The sequence below is a fragment of the Meriones unguiculatus genome, chromosome 14 (genome assembly GCF_030254825.1).
Source record: "Meriones unguiculatus strain TT.TT164.6M chromosome 14, Bangor_MerUng_6.1, whole genome shotgun sequence".
NCBI classification, from domain to species: domain Eukaryota; kingdom Metazoa; phylum Chordata; class Mammalia; order Rodentia; family Muridae; genus Meriones; species Meriones unguiculatus.
In genome coordinates, this window is record NC_083361.1 from 72,845,279 (window position 1) to 72,865,222 (window position 19,944).

At 35.8% G+C, this 19,944-nt stretch overlaps 1 protein-coding gene across 1 annotated transcript; it reads right to left on the reverse strand.

Moving 5' to 3' along the window:
• Nucleotides 1–1,448: 1,448 nt before the first annotated feature.
• LOC110549605 (olfactory receptor 13G1) lies at nucleotides 1,449–2,372 on the reverse strand. Its single transcript, XM_021638855.1, has one exon. The coding sequence runs from the start codon at nucleotides 2,370–2,372 to the stop codon at nucleotides 1,449–1,451; it is 924 nt and encodes a 307-aa protein (XP_021494530.1).
• Between the last annotated feature and the right edge of the window lie 17,572 nt (nucleotides 2,373–19,944).

Consider the following 19,944-nt stretch of genomic DNA (forward strand, 5'->3'; position numbering starts at 1 on the left):
ATCTCTTCCTCCTCCTATTCGCTTGTCCAGTTCCTTCCAGTTACACTCCCTCTCCCACTGTCATGTTCTGAAACAGACTTTCTAGAATGACTACATAAATATCAGTTTTACATTTATATTGGGACATTTGTCCATCAAAAATTTTTAGAAAATTGTATAGTGAAGCCTGCTGATGTTTAAGTGTCAACAGGTAATTTCAAATCCGAACTTTTTCCAAGGTATTTTAGGCTCTTTTTCCACATGTTTATATCACTTTATATGGAGCTGTTTTATAAAAAGCAAAAGGTTCCTATCCAGTTAAAGTTAATACTTCTTAAATATTATTACCAAAGATGTGATTAAAATAGTTTTACGGTTGTCCTACCTCTTATACACTGTTTCATAGCATGAAATACCTATATTTTTCAGCTAACTGATAAATCTCCTAGAACTTATTGTTTTGTAGTTTTATTTTTAAGCTTGAATTTTTGTTTTCTAAAAACAAAATGGATAGGTAACACTTTGGATCATTGGGGTTTGGATGACTTTCAGTGGTGTCATGTTATTTCAAGCCCTACCGTTTTAATGAATGATTTTATGTTATGAAGGTTTGATTATTCTTTTTTACACCCTTTGTTCAACCAGTTTCAGAAACTAACAAAGATCACTGCTTAGAGTTATTGTGTCATTAAACATTATAACACAAGTATTACATGTGTGTACATTTTGTGTTGTGTGTTTGAGCACACATATACATAGGGCTAGGGATTGTCACTGTCCCTGAAACTGAACGTTTTGTCTAATCTTATTAGATCTGCCAGTCCTTGGCCCCTATCACTCAGGTTACATGCATATGTGATCATGCCTCTACTTTATATGGGTGCTTGGATTTTGCATTCAGGTTCTCATCCTTGAACAGCAAATATTCTTGCCTATTGATCCATCTCCCCAGCCTCCCACAATGACATTTTTATGTTTCAGTCTTCACTTAATTTATACATACAATATGTGGCTCTGTTTTCTGTCACAAAGGAAATAAACAATTTATCATTTTAATAAAATTTATTAACATATTTTAATAAATTGTTTAATAGCCTACTACAATTTCCAAACACTTTAAGATCATATGTAACCCCCAAAACTGAATATATCATATATAGAAAGTTTATTTTCATAGCTACCTATATTGGTGGAAACGTGCCTGATGTTCATTAGAGGAAGTTTGTGAGTTGATGGAGTGGCTATTTTTGTAGTGCTCATATATTCTAATATGACTAACCTTACTATATACAAATTCTACCCTGGATAATTTATCCAAGGAGCTATGACTTTTTTTTAAATATAAGGTGGATTTTTAGATATCATAATTACATGTGATAGAGGTATGTGTATAAAAGGAGGTATAGTTTTGATATCATGTTATAGGAGATTGTTTTACTGGAGTAAAGTTGTATGTCTTTCTGAAACCATTAACTTTTCAGAAATGCAAACACTTTCCTAATTCCTGCCTGCATCTCCTTGTTCCGGAAGCTGTACACTATGGGGTTCAATGTGGGAGTTATGAGGGTATAAAGCGCAGCTACCACCTTGTCTCTTTCAAAAGTATAGCTGGATGCAGGTCGGATGTAGGTGTAGATTACAGGGGAGTAGTAAAGGGACACCACCATGAGGTGAGATGAGCATGTGGAGAAAGCCTTTTTCTTGCCTTCTGTGGTACGGATGCGAAGAATAGCAGCAATGATAAAGCCATAGGAAATGCAGGTGAGTGTGAAGTCTCCCACAGCCAGGGTGATATCAGCAACATACACCATCACCTCATTGACCCGTACAGGACTGCAGGACAAAGCCAGAAGTGGGGGTATCTCGCAGAAGAAGTGATCAATGGTATTCGGCCCACAGAAAGTCAACCTCAGAATGAGACCTGTGTGCACCCAGGAATTGGTTACTGCAATAGCCATGACGATGCTGAGCAAGGCTGCACATGTATAGTGATTCATAATAGTACTGTACCGGAGTGGGAAACAAATGGCCACATAGCGGTCATAGGCCATGGTAGTGAAGAGTACCATCTCAGCCCCCAGAGACCATGTGAAAAAGAAGAGCTGGGACATACAGCCCCCAAAAGAGATGGAATTTTCTGATGTCAACATTGTTCCCAACATTTTTGGCATGATGCTCGTAGTACAGATGATGTCCACAATAGCCAGGGCCATAAGGAGAATGTACATGGGGGTGTGCAAGGTGGTGTTGTAGATTATGGCAATGACAATTAGCATATTACCAAAGAGAGCCACAAGGTAGATAAAAAGGAAGATAATGAAAAGGATTCCCTGAAGCTCAGACTTCTTAGTGAGTCCCAGAATTATGAATTCTCTAACGATGCTGTGGTTCATTGTGCATGAGTAATTAAACAGAAATTTCCACTCAGTTTGAAAAAATGGAGAATTAGAGACACTATGACAAGTGATAACATCGACAATTTGCTCTTCACCTATTGATGATGTCCAACCTGGCAGCATGAGTTCCTCTATGATGGAATTCTGATTTCCAGGCAATACCTTCTATTCTCCAAATTCCATTCTCTGATTTTTTTTTCTTCCATGGATAACTCAGATAAACTGAAGGCAGTGGTGGGCATAAAAATATGATAAAGACACATGTTATCAAATATTCTAAGAATACCATTTTACTTGCAACTTGTCTGAGTATAGTTTTCACTCACATGTTTACAGCAATATGGAGATACCCTAATAATTTGGTTGATTGCATAATGGCATTTAGGTAGCTTTTTTTGACAGCTATATGAGCAGGAATATCTGTAACAATAGATGCCAACGGGTCTAACTATAAACAGGGTGTTTGAGAGGACGAGGCAAGAAGTGAGAGTATTACACAGAATAGGTGATCTATTTCACTGGTATTCTACCCAGTGAAAATCAGCCTCAGAATGAGACCTGTGCGCAGCCAGGAACTGGCTCCGCGATGGTAGTGAGGAGTCCCATCTCAGCCCCCAGAGACTATGTAAGAAAGAAGAGCTGAAACATGCAGCATACCATCTCGACTTGCATATTCTTCAAATCCCTGAGAGATAGATTCCTTGTACCCCAAATAAAAAAAAAATCAATCAAATATCTGTTTTGGTATAATTTTTCAGTTTCGTGTGAGAACATTTAAAAATATGTACCCTAGTACATGTCTATTTTAATAATCCCATAGTGTTCCTCTAAAAAACTTTGAATAAATTTATATAATATATTATTTAGAATTAATCAGTGTTTCTTAAGGGTAGTAAAAGAAAAGATGAGATTGTACCTGTTCACTATTAAACAGCAATTAAGGTGAACAATAAAATTGGTGTGCTATGTTATTTCTTTTCAGTATCTCCACCATTCTTTTGTGTTATCTCTTTGTAAATTTACTTTGACAAACTTGCTTTTTATGCAGTATCAATTATGGATATGAATGTAAGGTTTTCAAGACCACTGTGAAGAGCTAATATAGTAAGTGTTGAATGAACTGTAAAATTATTAATAATTTTTTTTCAGTGATTTGGACCTAGACCACCTGCTAAAAAGAAGCTCACGGCAAATCAGTCCCCAAGTGATTTACCTAGTAAGGGGAGCAGGGACTGTCTCTGATATGAACACAGTGGCTGGCTCTTTGATCACCTCCCCCTGGGGGGTGTAGCCTTGCCAAGCCACAGAGGAAGATAATGCAGCCAGTCCTGATGAGACATGATAGGCGAGGGTCAGATAGAACGGGAGGAAGACCTCCCCTCTCAGTGGTCTAGGGAAGGGGCATAGTGGGAGAAGAGGGAGAGAGGGTGAGACAGAGAGGAGACTAGGGGGACTGCAGACAGAATACAAAGTGAATAAATTGTAATAAATGAGAAATAAATAAATAAAATTTTCATTTTATTTATTGTATTTATTTTTAAATTAATTTTTATATTAATTACACTTTATTCACTTTGTATCCCAGCTGTAGCTCCCTCTCTTATTCCCTCCCAATCCCAGCCTCCCTGCCTCATCTCTTCATATTCCACTCTCAAAGTCCACTGGTACTAGAGGACCTCTTCCCCTTCCATCTGACCCTAACTTATCAGGTCTCATCAAGACTGGCTGCACTTACATCCTCTGGTCTTGTAAGGCTTCTCCCCCCTCAAGAGGAGGTGATCAAAGAGACAGCCACTGAGTTCATGTCAGACACAGTCCCTGTTCCCCTTACTAGGTAAATCACTTGGATACTGAGATGCCATGGGCTACATCTGAGCAGGGGTTCTAGGTTATATTCTATATACCCCAAGAAAGAGAAGCAGTCATCAAAAGTTTCCCTTCGAGAAAAAAAAAAAAAAAAAAAAAAAAAAAAAAGAGCTTGGAGTCATATGGTTTCAGCACAGAATTCTACCAGACCTTCAAAGAAGAGATAACCCAATTCTCTTCAAACTGTTCCACAAAATAGAAACAGAAGGGACATTAACAAACTCATTCTATGAGGCCACAGCCATCTTGTTACCTAAACCACACAGAAATCCAACAAAAAAAGAGAACTTCAGACCTATCTCTCTTATGAACATTGATGCAAAAATACTCAATAAAATATTGCAAACCAAACCCAAGAACACATGAAATGTATCATCCACCATGACCAAGTAGGCTTCATTCCAGGGATGCAGGGGTGGTTCAATATATGGAAATCCATGAATGCAATCCACCATATTAACAAACTGAAGGAGAAAAACCACACGATCATCTCCTTCAATGCTGAAAAAGCATTTGACAAAATCCAACACACATTCATGTTTAAGGTCTTAGAGAGATCAGGAATATAAGGCACATACCTAAACATAGTAAAGACAATACACACCAAGCCTATAGCCAAAATCAAACTAAACAGAGAAAAACTTAAATCAATCCCACTGAAATCTGGGACAAGGCAAGGCTGCACACTTTCTCCATATCTCTTCAAATAGTACTTGAAATCCCACCTGGAGCAATAAGACAAGTAAAAGAGATCAAGGGGATACAAATCAGAAAGGAAGAAGTCAAAGTAGCACTATTCACAGAGGATATGATAGTCTCAAAAATTCAGCCAGATGTACCACAATTTCTGTATCCATTTCTCAACTGAGGGACATCTGGGTTGTTTCCAGCTTCTGGCTATTACAAATAAAGCTGTTACAAACATGGTTGAGCAAATGTCCTTGTTGTATACTTGAACATTTTTTGGATATATGCTTAGGAGTGGTATAACTGGGTCTTGAGGAAACACTATTCCTATTTCTCTGAGAAAGTGCCAGATTGATTTCCCACCAGCAAAGGAGTAGGGTTCCTCTTTCTCCACATCTTCTCCAGCATGTGTTGTCACTTGAGTTTTCATCTTGGCCTTTAAGTGTTTCTCTGCCATTCGATGTTCCTCTACAGAGAATTTTCTGCTTATCTCTGTACCCCATTTTTAAATTGGGTTACTTGATTTGTTGCTTTTTAACTTCTTTAGTTCTTTATATACTCTGGATATAAGCCCTCTGTCAGATATAGGGTTAGTAAAGGTCCTTTCTAATTCTGTAGGCAGTAATTTTGTTCTGGTGACAGTGTTCTTTGCTTTAAAGAAGCATTTCAGTTTCATGAAGTCTCATTTATTGATTGTTGATCTTAGAGCCTGTGCCAATGAGGTCAAGGCTCTTTCCCACTTTTTCTTCCAAGAGGTTTAGTATGTCTGTTTTTATATTGAGGTCTTTGATCCACTTGGATTTTAGTTTTGTGCAGGGTGATAAGTATGGATCCATTTGCATTTTTCTACATGTAGACATCCAGTCAGTCCAGCACCATTTTTGAATACTACTCAGCAATTAAAAACAAAGAAATCATGAAATTTTCAGGCAAATGTTGGCATCTAGAAAAGATCATCCTGAGTGAGGTATCCCAGAAACAGAAAGACACGCATGGTATATACTCACTTATAAGTAGATATTAGACATATAATATAGGGTAATCATACTAAAATCTGTACACCTAAGGAAGAAAAGCAAGAAGGAAGACTCTTTGTAAGATGCTCAGTCTTCATTCAGAAAGGCAAATGAGAGAGACATCAGAAGAGGGAGAGAGCAGGGAACAGGACAGGTGCCTTTCACAAATGGCCTCTGAAAGACTCCACCCAGCAGGGTATCAAGGAATATGCTGAGATCCATAGTCAAACATTGGGCAGAGTGCAGGGAATCTTATGAAAGAAGGGGGTGATAAAAAGACCTGGAGGGAACAGGAGCTCCACAAGCGGAGCAACAGGACCAAGAAATCTGGGCCCATGGGTCATTTCTGAGATTGATTCTCCAAACAAGGATCATCATGGAGATAACTTATAACCCCTGCACAGAAGTATCCCAAGGCAACTCAGTATCCAAGAAGGTTCCCCAATAATAGGACCAAGGAACATTTCTGACATGAACTCATGGGCTGGCTCTTGGACCATCTCCACCTGAGTGGGGAGCAGCCTTACAAGTCCACAGAGGAAGACAAAGAAGCCAGTCCTGATGAGACCTGATAGACTATGGTCAGATGGAAGGGGAGGAAGACCTTCCCTATCATTGGACTGGGGGAGAGGCATAGAAGAAGAAGAGTGAGAGATGGTGGGTTAGGGAGGGGATGTTGGAGGGACTACATCTGGGATTCAAAGTGAATAACCTGTAATTAATACAAAAAAAAAAAAAAGAAAAAGAAAAAAAATTCAACCAGAGAACTTCATTTGATAAACACCTTCAGCAAAGTGGCTGTATACAAAATTAACTCAAAAAAAAAAAATCAGAAAAAGTACTCCTGTATAACAGAGACAAAAGGGCTGAGAATGAAATTAGGAAAACAACACCCTTCACCATAGCCACTAATTACATACAGTACCTTGGTGTGACTCTCACTGAGTAAATGAAGAAAGAATTTGAATAAGATATCAGAATATGGAATAATCTCCTGTGCTCATGGATCGGTAGGATTAACAGTGAAAATGGCCATTCTGCCAAAAGCAATCTACAGATTCAATGCAAGTCCCATGAAAATACCAACACAATTCTTTACACACCAATTCTCAACTTCATATTCATTATATTTAAATGAATGCAAAAGTGAGAATAATTTTCTGTGTCTCCTCACACATGATCTGTAGCTAATTCTCCTATTTGATTAACTATTTTAAACCTCTGATAGATTCTTCTGCAACTATTGAGAATGAAAGGAATAAATATAACTACTTTCAATAAAAAAAAAACCAGATACACAGCAACAACAACAACAAAAGTACTTATGAGAATGCTGGAAAAAGGATCACTTACATGCTCTTGGTGTGAAGGGTGAAAATTAGTGCATTCACCATGAAAATGAGTTTTTAAGTTTCTAGCATTTGATACAGTTATACTACTCCTGAATAAATTTCCAAAGAACTCAGTCAACAAAGAACACAAACACACACATATATGTCTATATGAATGTGCTCTCTAATAATATGTTAACATAATAAGAGTAATATATAAATTAATATTTATGATAATTGTATATGTATGAAAACAAAACAAAAAAATGAAATAGTCCTGGCCTAGTCACCGAGTTTACTCAGATCTAGCATCAAATGTTCCTAGATTGAATGTATAGGACATAGACTATTTTAAGGCTGCAGCATCTTAACAAAGAAGATGCTCACAGATAACTTGGTCCATCGATGAAAGAGCGCTTCAATTTTTATTTGAAAATTACAATTAATTAACAAAAATAAATTTATTTATTACTACTACTAATCTATGAAATTATTGCTTACTAGTTTTCCACTAACTGGGTATGGGGCATATGGAGAAAGATGAGAATCTCAGTCACTAAATACAATGTAAATTTTTGAAAAATCTTGCAAATTCACAAGTAGATAAACAAGTGTACCACTGTTTTACTATATCTAAATTAAGAGCTAAAGTTGAAGCACCAGGACATTTCTGCTTCTTGTTTCCTTGGTACTACTTCCTTCATCTACTCTATAGGAGCCATGGTCTTGCTTCGGCATGTCCCATTGCTTTGTAGAAGACTTCCCAGTTGGCTGAAATAGGTATCAAAAATCAGACTTCCCAGTTGGCTGAAATAGGTATCAACTGATGATTCTTGAGGACAAAGCCTTCTCTTAATGTAAAAACTTTGTTTATCATTATTATTATTATTATTTTGTCATTATTGTTTTAAGGTACAGACATCATTTCATACCCATAGATGATCAAGCACCTGTCAACAGTTTCTTTTGCATTCTACAAATGACATTAGTCTTGTTTGGATTTTTCTGTATTTTTCTTCCACAACCATGATCTCCCTGAGCTACAATGGCTAGAAAAAAAGGGCTGCCGCTGTCACAAGAAAAAAACATATTTTCTTTTCGAGAACTGAAGAGTCAAAGCACTTGAGTTTTTTCCTGGAGATACAATGTCGCTTTAATGGATTTTCTGATGACCAAAATTTGGAGCAAAGAAAATTTATTAAAATGGAAATATACAAATGTGCCTCTACATATGTTTGGCTTAAATGTTAAATCTTATATGAATCTGCACTTTAATTAATATTTTAAAATATTTTAAAAGGCAAATTTTTTTTGAAAATGAATTTTTCAAAAAAAAATTCATTTTCACATGAATTTTTACACACTATATGACATTAACCTATTGGGGAAAATTCCACAGGATTAACATGACAACTGACAAGGTTAATATTTTTATTGTGATGATATTAAAATCTATTTTGGGCCATTTTTATTAACTGTGGTCACCAAAAGTTCATTAGATAGATAAAAATATTATTTCTCTAACTGAAACTTGTCACCTTTTAGGAATATCTATCTTTTCTCCCACCTTTGTTTTAGTCTCTTTCAGAAGACAAATTTTACAAAACTTTAAAACACTAATTTTATAAAACCAAACAATATTGACTAATTGAACAGGCTTACAAACCAAAAATAAATTCAAATTTTAAGACAATTGATTTTTTATGATGTGTCAAAAAACAGTGTTGAAGAATCTAGTTAGTAAATGGCCCTGAGAAAACTCTTAGCCACATGAAGAATGATGAAGTTTAACCGTTATTACACAGCATCAAAAATTGTTCGTAAACCTAGTCTAAGCAAGGGTTTCTTGAATAGAAATAGTAAGATCTGGAGAGGATAGGAGCTCCACAAGGAGAGCAACAAAATAAAAAATCTGGGTACAGGGGTATTTTCTAACACTGATACTCCAACCAAGCATGATTCATGGAGATAACCTAGAACCCCTGCACAGATGTAGTCCATGGCATTGTAGAGTCCAAGTGGGTTACACAGTAATGGGAACAGGGACTGTTTCTGACATGAACTGATTGGCCTGCTCTTTGATCACCTCCCCCAGAGCGGGGAGCAGCCTTACCAGGCCACAGAAGAAGACAATGCAGCCACTCCTGATGAGACCTGATGGACTACAATCAGAAGGAGTGGATTTAGGGAGGGGCATGTGTGGAGAAGGGGGAGGGAGGGTAGGACTGGGAGGGGAGGAGGGAAGGAGCTACAAAAGAAATACAAAGTGAATAAAAATTAAAAAAAACATAAAAAAGAAATTCAGTAATATAGGCAAATGAAGCACACAAAAGCCTAACAAAATGAAAAAAAAATTCTTCCTCATAGCATAAGGAGTAATTAATAAAGTGGAGAAAGATCTCACACTCTGTAAAAATAATTGTAAGCTACAGCCTTGGAAAAGAGGCTATTATTCAAAACACATAAGAAAGCAACAAAGCTCAAGGGAAAGAAGCAAACAAATTTTTATAAACTGTTATATGCTCTCAATAGACATCTCTCAAAAGAAGAAATATGAATCCCAGAACATATGTGCTAAAGTGCTTTACATTTCTTATCATCAGATAAATGCAAATTAAAACTATAGTTATATTTATAGGTGTGTTTTAGTATATTATGAAGCCATCATCAAAATATAAATATCTAGGTTCAGTATGCATGAGGAAAATGAGAACCATTGTGCATTTTTTTCAAGATATAAGTTACTCATGTTGGAGAATAACCTGTGATTCTCTAAAATATTTGTAAAAATAAAATTACTAGATGGTATGACATTCCTTATCCTGGAAACACATTCATTGATACTGAGACAGAATGTCAAAGTATATTATTACTTTCATGCTCATTGCAACAATATCCGCTGTAGAAATTGTATAGTTTCAGTTTAGTGACCATCATTGATTTACTGCATGAATAGAATATAGTATATTATTCAAAGAAATACTATGCAGACTTGAAATAAATATTGTTTGTAAAACTGAAAGATATTGTATCTAGAGAAATAACCTATGTATAAAAAGAAAATATTATGTTTTCCAAGATATTTGTCTCATAGAAATAGCAAACAGGTTGAGGCTGTGCATTTATAAAGGTGGTCTTCAATTCTCAGTCTGTGTTCATTGATTAAGTGGAGATAATGGCAGACACAGCCCCATTGAGTTTCGCTGATTATTTAATACTAACTGTGAATCATTAGTTCAGTTCCAGGAACACATCGAAATAGCAAATAAAAATAATTGTTTTTATTTAAGGTCCCAATGTGTATCATTTCAAATTCAACTTTTAATAAATGGAATTTGCAATTATTAATATTATTAATATGTTATTATTAATGATGTGGTTTTGAAGGTACAGTGGTCATTTTTCTCAAAATATCTTTAAAATTAGTGAATGAGCATTGTAAAAAACAGAAAGCACATCTTAGTGCAATAATATACCATTCAATTAATTCCACTTACGATGAAATGCCTTTCTTAAGTAAATTTTTTAAAGTAATATTTTTCACTAATTACTGTACTTTCGTATCAGATCATATTGCAGTATATATATTATATGTTCCCTATTTTGGATTAATTAAACAATGAAAATATTTTGCAAATATGAAATACTTACTAAGATATAAAATAATTGTGTAAAGTAAAAGCACACTTACTTTGATTGTAGTCTCTAATCCCTCAGCCCTGACTGTCTCTTGGCTCAGTGTTGCCTGACAGGTATCTTTATGTTTACCAGTTGCATTGCTCTTCATATTTCCTGCATGTCTTTTTCAAACAGAGTCCTTTGTCTTCTGTTGTATTCTGCTCTGAGGCCATACAAATGTGGTAGTATTGTCTTCACAAGTAAGCATGTTTTGAAGATCATGTTTGAAGAGACTAGGAATAATAAATTCTAAAATGGCATTTAAATGAATATGTAAGAAAGTGTGGAATATAAAATGTGTTCAGGATGTGGCAACTGGTTTCCTAAGGAGATGGTGACTGCTTACATACATGCAAGTGTATTTCTGTGAGATATAACAAGACAATGTACGGATATTACTAAATTTCATGAAATTAGTTTATGTATGGTCAATGGGGATAAACCACACTTCTAAGGAAACGTGTGATATGTAATGTTTAATAACTTTAGACAAACACTTCTAATGCTAGCATGAAGGATTAATTTAAAGGAAACATTTAGGCTATCCGTTTTGGCTCAATTATATGTTTTCAACCTATTCTGCGTTTTTAGATGGGTTAAGTTAGATGAATATAAGTTAGGGTTTATTATGTATTTCACTATCAATTGAGTTACCAAAAAATATAAAGCCACGCAATACCTGTAACTTCATACAGAAATAACTAAGCAGACTTACTTTTGGAAGGATTAGGGCAGAATGCTGAATACATAGCAGAAGGCTCTTCCCAGATGTGAGATTTTTGCAGATTATTAAACAACTATGTCACTTCACAGTGACACGTTTTTGTCTAAATTCACCAAGATATTTGTTAAATTATAAGGATAAGATCATGACTCATAATATTATTGCCCTTATTTTATATAATAAATAATTTGTGATATTGATAGAGTTAACTAACATGCTCATATCATAGAGTGAGCATAATGACATGGATATTGGGCTCCATGACATCTAATTACAATATTTGAACTATGTACCAATGTTAAAATTAATGAGAATTCTTTTTAAATAATTTTTATTTTTTATATTAATCACAGGCTATTTACTTTGTATCTCAGTTGTAGCCCTCTCCCTCATGTCCTCCCAATTCCACCCTTTCTCCTGCATCTGCTCCCTGCCCATCCCCCAGTCCGCTGATAGGGGAGGTCCTCCCCTTCCATCTGACCCTAGCTTATGAGGTATCTTCATGACTGGCTGCAATGTCCTCCTCTCTGAGAATTCTTAGCTTTCAGTCAGTCTACCATCTCTGTTTTCAGACATGGTCAGCATCATTGCCGTCATGAAGGGCGTAGCCACACCTGCAGGGTTTCCCACTGAAGTTGCTACCACAGTCTTTGAGGTTCATGCTAATCTGATGGGAAAAAATTATCCCATACGTTCCTATTGCTGAGTGATTTCTATCAGACACCTCCATTCTAGGCAATTCTCTAGTAAGCACTATGGAGTCAAAAGTGTTCAAGCATTGCATAAAAAATGACATTGTCTTTTTTTTTCTAAAAGAATTTTTAAATTTTATTTTTATATTAATTACAGTTTATTCACTTTGTATCCTAGCTGTATCCCCTCCCTTATCTCCCCACAATCCTACCCTCCCTTCCTCATCTCCTCCCATGACCCTCACCAAGTCCACTGATATGGGGTCCTACCCTTCCCTCTGACCCTAGCCTATCAGGTCTCATCAGGACTGGCTGCATTGTCTTCCTCTGTGGCCTGGCAAGTCTGCACCACCTTCAGGGGGAGGTGATCAAAGAGCAGGCCACTGAGTTCATGTCAGAGACAGTTGTCTTTATCTTAGATTCTGCCATTGCTGATTGTGTACTAAAACATAGGGGAGAGTGGGTGTTTCTTCTTGTTGTAGGTTTCAAAGTGACCGAGGAAACATAAGAATGACAGATGCTGACTAGACAGGAAGGATATAAGTTATAAAAAATAAAATGTAGTAATATTCACATGTTGGCAAAAATATGTCATCTCAGAATTCAGGAAAATGAGGCAGAGAGCTCATAACTTTTAGGCCAGCCTAGCTTGAACAATTTCTTTCAGGCCAGTCAGCTCCATGGGGTTTGAATCATACTTCCCCCAAACAAAAAGATAAAATATGTTGGGTGTGACAATGCTTAGGTATATCTCTTGACTTTACCCTAAACAGTCATCATCTAGTTCACTGTAGAACTGTTCATGCTTTGCCAAGGAAGGGGCATATGCACCAAAAGATTCTTCAGGCTAATAAATTTGGGACAGTTGGACATGGTAGAAGACTTAAAGTTCTTGTGATTGTTCCTGCAAATCCCAGCAATACCCAAAATCTTCCAAAGAATTTTGTCCTCTATCCTTCAAAGCAGATAATGATTTGAATTCATCTTTAACCTACTCCTGTTTTATTCTAGAGTTGAGCACATCCAACTATAGCAAGTAGAATATGAGCAGGTAATGAGTAAATGAAATTTTTGCACAAACACTTTTTTTTGAGAGGTGTTTAAAATCCCATTGCAAAATTACTTTACCAATTAAAAGTTTAAACTGTCTTTAAATATTTATGGCAAAGCAAATTTACAACCATTCACATTGTTTTTATTGTTTTCTTCAATGGGCATTTTGTTGAACGCCAATCTTTTGCTATTACCTATTTGTTTTAATTTTGATGTTGAAGATTGAACCCAGAAGTATCGGGCAACATTCCCAGCCTGGTTTGTACAATTTTACATGAAATTTGTATAGCCAAAATAAACACATGTATTAAAATCTTTTTTTAAATTAAATTGCAACCATATATGGATTTTTTATGCTATAGCTGAATGAATAAATAAATACATTATTTAGTTCATAATGTATCCCTGTTCATGGAATAATTTTATAGTTAGAGCTTTCACAAGTACTCACTTCAGTGCTTGGACGGGTTGAATCATGTTTAAGTAGAGGCTTGTATTAAATGAACAGAAAAAGCTCAAGTATAGAGAGTAACCAGTCAGTTTATCATCTAAGTATTTTTCTATGCTTTCTTAAATATTATTTCCTATTATGGTTCACCAAGACTGCTAGTGTTCATTCAAATTCAAGCTGCCCCTGAGAGAGGACCTTGAGCCACTTTTCTTAGCGTTACAGTAAAATGAATCTCAAAGGGACAATTAAAACATGCCTATCTATACTGCTTAACAATCACAAAAATAAATGACTTGTAATGGCCCGAATAACAAAAGACTTTGGAGCCGCAAGTGATTCAAGGGATGAATGGGTGAACAATGTTTAAGGGTTTCTGTATCTACCGATAGAACTTGGAATGTGCAAGTAATTAAGCCATTGAAATTTTCCCTGTCTTATGCAAGACCAGGAATTTAAAAAAAAATAATCCACACAGAAAATTATATAAAAAAATCATGTATAGAAAAAAAAATTGAAATAAAGATTAAGGCTATATATAAGAGTTTCCTACTTGGTCTCTATAAGGTCCAGCAGGGACCTATAAACAAATTATTGGGTGCAATTAGTTTTTCACTTTAATATAACAGACAGCCTAAAATGCAATGCCTTTCTGGAATGAACTGAACGGAAATCTGCTCTGTCCAACTTTTCGGTGTTGTTTATGCTTGTGCTTCACAAAAATAACCAATCTGGGAGACAGACTCGTGTTAAGTTCAGAGTATCCCTGGCCCATTTGCTAATATCCTCATTAAAAACAACACAAAAAAACAAACCATTATTGGAAGTGAGCATACATTTTCAAGTTTAACATTTAGATTCACTGTATTTGTTTATGCCAGAGAAAATACACCTAAGTGAGTGTCAGATCATTCCCACAGATACCATAGCACTACCCTTATCGAATTAAATGGCTGGTATTTATAATTATGTGCAACTTTAAATGTTTAACAAATTATATTCTCAATTTGAGAGGAAGAAACAGAAATTTCATGCTGTTTTCAGATGTCAAGTACAAATTATACAGCTTGTCTTTAAAAAAAGTGGTTACTTCTGTAACAGTAAACATAATTTATATTATTTCAGAATTATTTTAACAGGTAAAAGAATTTTTATATGACAAAGACATGTTAACATTGTGGCTTTTTAAATAAGTATAATGTGATGTGATAATTAGACAACTATCTCAAGGTAGGTTATTTAATTATTAAAAATCAAGGCTGAATAAAGTGTAATTAAAAAAGGATTAAAAAATTAAGACTCTTCTTAAGCCAGTTATTTTTATAGATTATTTTTCTTTCTTTATTATTTATTATTCACTTTGTATCCAGGCTGTGGCCCCTCCCTCATCTTCTTGCAATCCCACCTTCCCTCCTTCTTCTCCCTAGTCCACTGATAAGGGAGGTCCTCTTCCCCTTCTATTTGACCCTAGCCTATCAGGTCTCATCAAGGCTGGGTGGATCTTCTTCCTCCTCTTTGTCCCCTTCATAAACTTCTTCACCTTATTAGCCTTTGACACACAAAATTAGTGTTGACTATGCACAACACTAAGGAAGCAAAAGATAATGAAGAACTTTTGAAATGTTTCACCTTTATTTATTTTTTTAAAAGAAAACCACATATGACTGTTAACTAAACATACCACAGTGACTAATATACCCTAAGAAGCTACTATTTCTTTCTTTTTTTTTTTTAAGAGAAAACTTTGCTCTTGATGCATTTTCAAGAACTGTTAGGAATCCATAGTACAGAGCATAACAGAAAGTATGACAGCACATTTTCTTCTTTTTATGTAGTTATGGCATTGAGGGTTGAACCTATGGCCTTACAGTGCTAAGAAACCTGCCACTGAGTGACGTCCCCAGCCTTGAAAAAAAGGGTGGGTAGGACACGACTGTGTTCATTCATTTTTCAGCCAGGATTATATGTAGCCCAGGCTGAACCTGTGTCTATCCCTCCTGCCACTGCATCCCAGGTTAGCTGGGATTCCAGAGCTGTGCAACCAAACCTTCAGTGAACTTCTAATCTTTAATGAAGTCACCATCTGAGAGGAGAGGCAGGACAGAAGGTAAGAAGGATCTGTCTACAAGTGAGGCAATGAAGGCCTTACCTGTCCTGCTTTCAGGTTTTTTTTTTTTTCAATGCAGTTTATTCAGGAACCTTGAACAATCCTCGGACCCTGGGGAAAGCCAGCCCACAGCTTAAATAGCCTCTGGATAGCCAACCCAGGCGTGCCACGGGGGCAATGCAGATAGGTCCACATACATGGAAGCAGCCAGATCCTCAGCCTTAGCCAAATGTGGAGTTGTTTGTGACAGAGAGCACTCACCATCGGGAAGGTGGAAGGCGGAAACCAGCTCCATCTTTAAGGCACAGCATTCCGCAGCTCTCTACAGTTCCCCCTTTTTGTTTTAGACGCATCAGGCAAGAGTAGAGGTCTGATCTCTGATATTAGAAATAAATTGGGACTTTGTACCAATGTTCATTTAGGTGTCATCCACCCAAAGAGCATCAGACCCGACCGATACCTTTTTCTCAGAGGCGGGACCTGGGGCATCAACCCGCATGCAATCAGACATGCTCTTCTCTGGGTCGAAAGCTGCTGACCCTGAGTGCAGTGCTTAGCCTCGCATCCTGAGCATAACATTTTAGCTTTTTATGGTAGCCAACCATGCTTGGGGAGAATGTCCTGCTTCAATGTCTGTAAAGGCCTGAATGGTCATGGCTGCATTACGCTGTTGTGAGACTCTACTATTTCTGTGCAATATAAACTGTGCATCCTTTGATAAAATCTCATATTTAAACATCTAGAATTATGCCAATGACCCAATATGTGCAAGCAACCATTTACTTTTGTTTATTGGATTTTGAGTTTAAAAATTTTTACCTATGACTAAAATTATACATTAATTATATTTATAGGCCTGGCTTACTTTATGTTGTTGGAAATTAAAACACTTCCTTCACTGTATGTCTGTGCATCAATTATTTAGGAAGAGATAGGTAGATGATACATACATTCATACATGTAAAGATGATAGTAGATGCTAGATAAATAGGTAGATAGATAGACAATGGTAATGATAAATGATAAACAGGTAGAGAGATAAGAGGGGAGAGATATACATAGAAGGTAGATTTGCTTTATGGATTTATTCATCTTGGCATTTTGATTCTATATATTATCTATTTGAATGATGGTAAAGTCTGTATGGTGGTGAAGACATTTCTTTAGTAAGTGTGCTTTCTGTATTATTATTTTATTTTATTACTTCTGTTATTTTTTAAAATTACCATATAGTTATGTCTCTGAGTAAATTCCATAGTATGTTCCAAAACGGGTGTACTAATTTATACTTCCAAAGCCAACAGGTAACGAGTCTTTTACCAGCTCTACTGAGCAAGAGGAATTTTCATCTTTCTGAAAATAAGTAAGCTAACAACTATGAAGGTTAAGCTCATTCTGATTATAACTTCCATTTCATTGATGTTAGTCATCTTGAATAGTCTTTGTACAGCTCTTGGCCATGCATATGCACACACATTTTTTTTTTTTACATTTTCATTTAAGATGTTTTACTTTCTTACTACTGTGTAACTTTAGTTACTTAGACATTATAAGTGCAAATCCTTTATTAGACATATGGGTTTTAAATTCTCTCTTACATTCTTTGATCATTTCTTTACCCTATTTCTTGGCTATTTTGCCATTCTAAAGTGTTAGGAGGATGCAATCACACACTGTGCTTTTAGAGTCAAGTCTAGAACAACTTAACTAAGGGTTCTTGTTATATTTTCTTGTGGCAGTTTGACAGTTTTGTATTTGATATTTAAGACTAAGTCATTTGAATAGATTTTTTTTTTTGTCCATGGCCTTAGATGAGGTTCAAACTCCATTGTTCTGAATGCAAGTGTCCACTTTATCAACATAATTGTTTAAAAAGACTGTTATTACATTTTCATTGTTAAATTTTGGTGTCTTGGCAAAAAACTAAACCCATTGACTACTTTTTAATTACTCCTTTTATTTTTGAAATTATAATTACATAATTTCCCATTCCCTTTCCTCCCTCCAAACCATCCTATATATTCCTCTTTGCTCCATTTTAAATTCATGGCCTATTTTTTCATTAATTGTTACATGCATATATGTATATTCATTTACATATATTTGCCTATGTACATGAATACAACTTACTCAGTCTGTATAATATTTTTTGTATGTTTCTTTCATAAGGGTGACCATTGGTACTGAATAAAGAATTCGTGTGTTCTTCCCTGTGGAAAAGAATTTCTTCCACACTCAGCATTCCTTAATGACCCTTAGTTCTTTGTGTAGGGTTAAGGTCTCCTGAGCTTTCTCCTGTACACTTTAATGTGTTGATTTAAGCTGACCTTGTTCAGTTATGCTTAGGTAGTCATGCTGGCTAGGCTTTATTAGTAGAGCTTCTGGCATCACAAATTTGCCCTGATCTTTTGGTTTTTACAGTTTCTCTGAAAATATGTGCTGTGTTGTACATGACTCTGTGTCAATACTTGTCAGTCATACTTTGTTTTGGTTACTACAGCTTTGTACATAATTTTAAAGCAGGTGTTGCTGTCTACTTTGTCTTCTTGTTCAACATTGCATTAAATGTGTGTGTATGTCTGTGTGTGCACCTTTTGCAGTATTATGCTATTTCTTTTTACTTCTCTTAAACTATCACTAAAAGATTGATACTCCAACCAAGGACCATGCATGAAAATAACCTAAGACCCCTACACAGATGTAGCCCATGGCAGTTCAGTATCCAAGTGGGTTCCATTGTAATAGGAATAGGGACTGTCTCTGACATGAACTGATTGGCCTGCTTTTTAATTACCTCCCCCTGAGGGGAAAGCAGCATTACCAGGCCACAGAAGAAGACAATGCAGCCACTCCTGATGAGACCTGATAGGCTAGGATCAGAAGGAAGGGGAGGAGGACCTCCCCTATCAGTGGACTTGGGGAGAGGCGTGCATGTAGAGGGTGGAGGAAGGGAGGGATTGCGACGGGAGGAGGGAGGGAACCAGAGGGGAATACAAAGTGAATAAAGTGTAATTAATAAAGAATTAAAAGAATATCACTAAAATTCTTATAAAATTAACCTTGAAGTTCTTAATTGACTTGATTTGCAATGGATTTGAATTTTATTGATTATTCTATTTTTTTAAAAAAACTAGAACTTTCATCAATTTGTTCACAGATTTATAAAATTTTTTACTTCCATATATTTACTTCCTACATTAAAAATATTCCTGAGTATTTTAACATTTACAGCTTCTACATTTTGATTGTTTTTGTGATAGATTACTGTTAATATTTAAGAATCTTACAGATTCATACAAATTTGAAATTCTGTAAAATTCATTGATTTTAGGGATGGAAAGTTTTATTTATTTTTAAGTGAGTTTTTGAGGCTTACATTGAGGCTAAATTTTGTTTGCTGTATGATAAGGCCTATCAGCTTTCTTCATTCTTTGTCATACTTTTTTTTTTCTTAACTATAATCTTTCAAACTCTTTTCATTCACAGAATCTTTCTTTTTTTCTCCCACTTTTTCCACTTCCATTATTTTTATTTTGTTCACTGCATTTTTATTTCCATAATATTATGATTAAATACATTAAATATTTATGTTTAATACCACAGTTTATTCATTCACTATTTTGTGAGACCCCAGATTTAAAGGTGAAAGTCTAATTATCAAGGCAGAAAATCCTTCAATGTGTCCAAAATTAAAGACGTGACATAGCTGTTGCTAAGTGCTCTAAGTCAGAAATGCAATGAAACTTACAATCAAATATCATCATTGAGGGTAATATCAGTGGGTCATAAACAAGACAATAAGACAAATATGGAGTAGGTATTTGTAGTAGTTGGGAGCTGGTTGACAGGCAAAGAAAATAAGAGTAAGGTGCAAAAATAACCCACTATTGCAGAGCCCTGACCACAGTGCGGCACACCTGACCTCCCACTTTGTGTACTAGCAGTCCCAAAAGGTTCAAACTCCAAG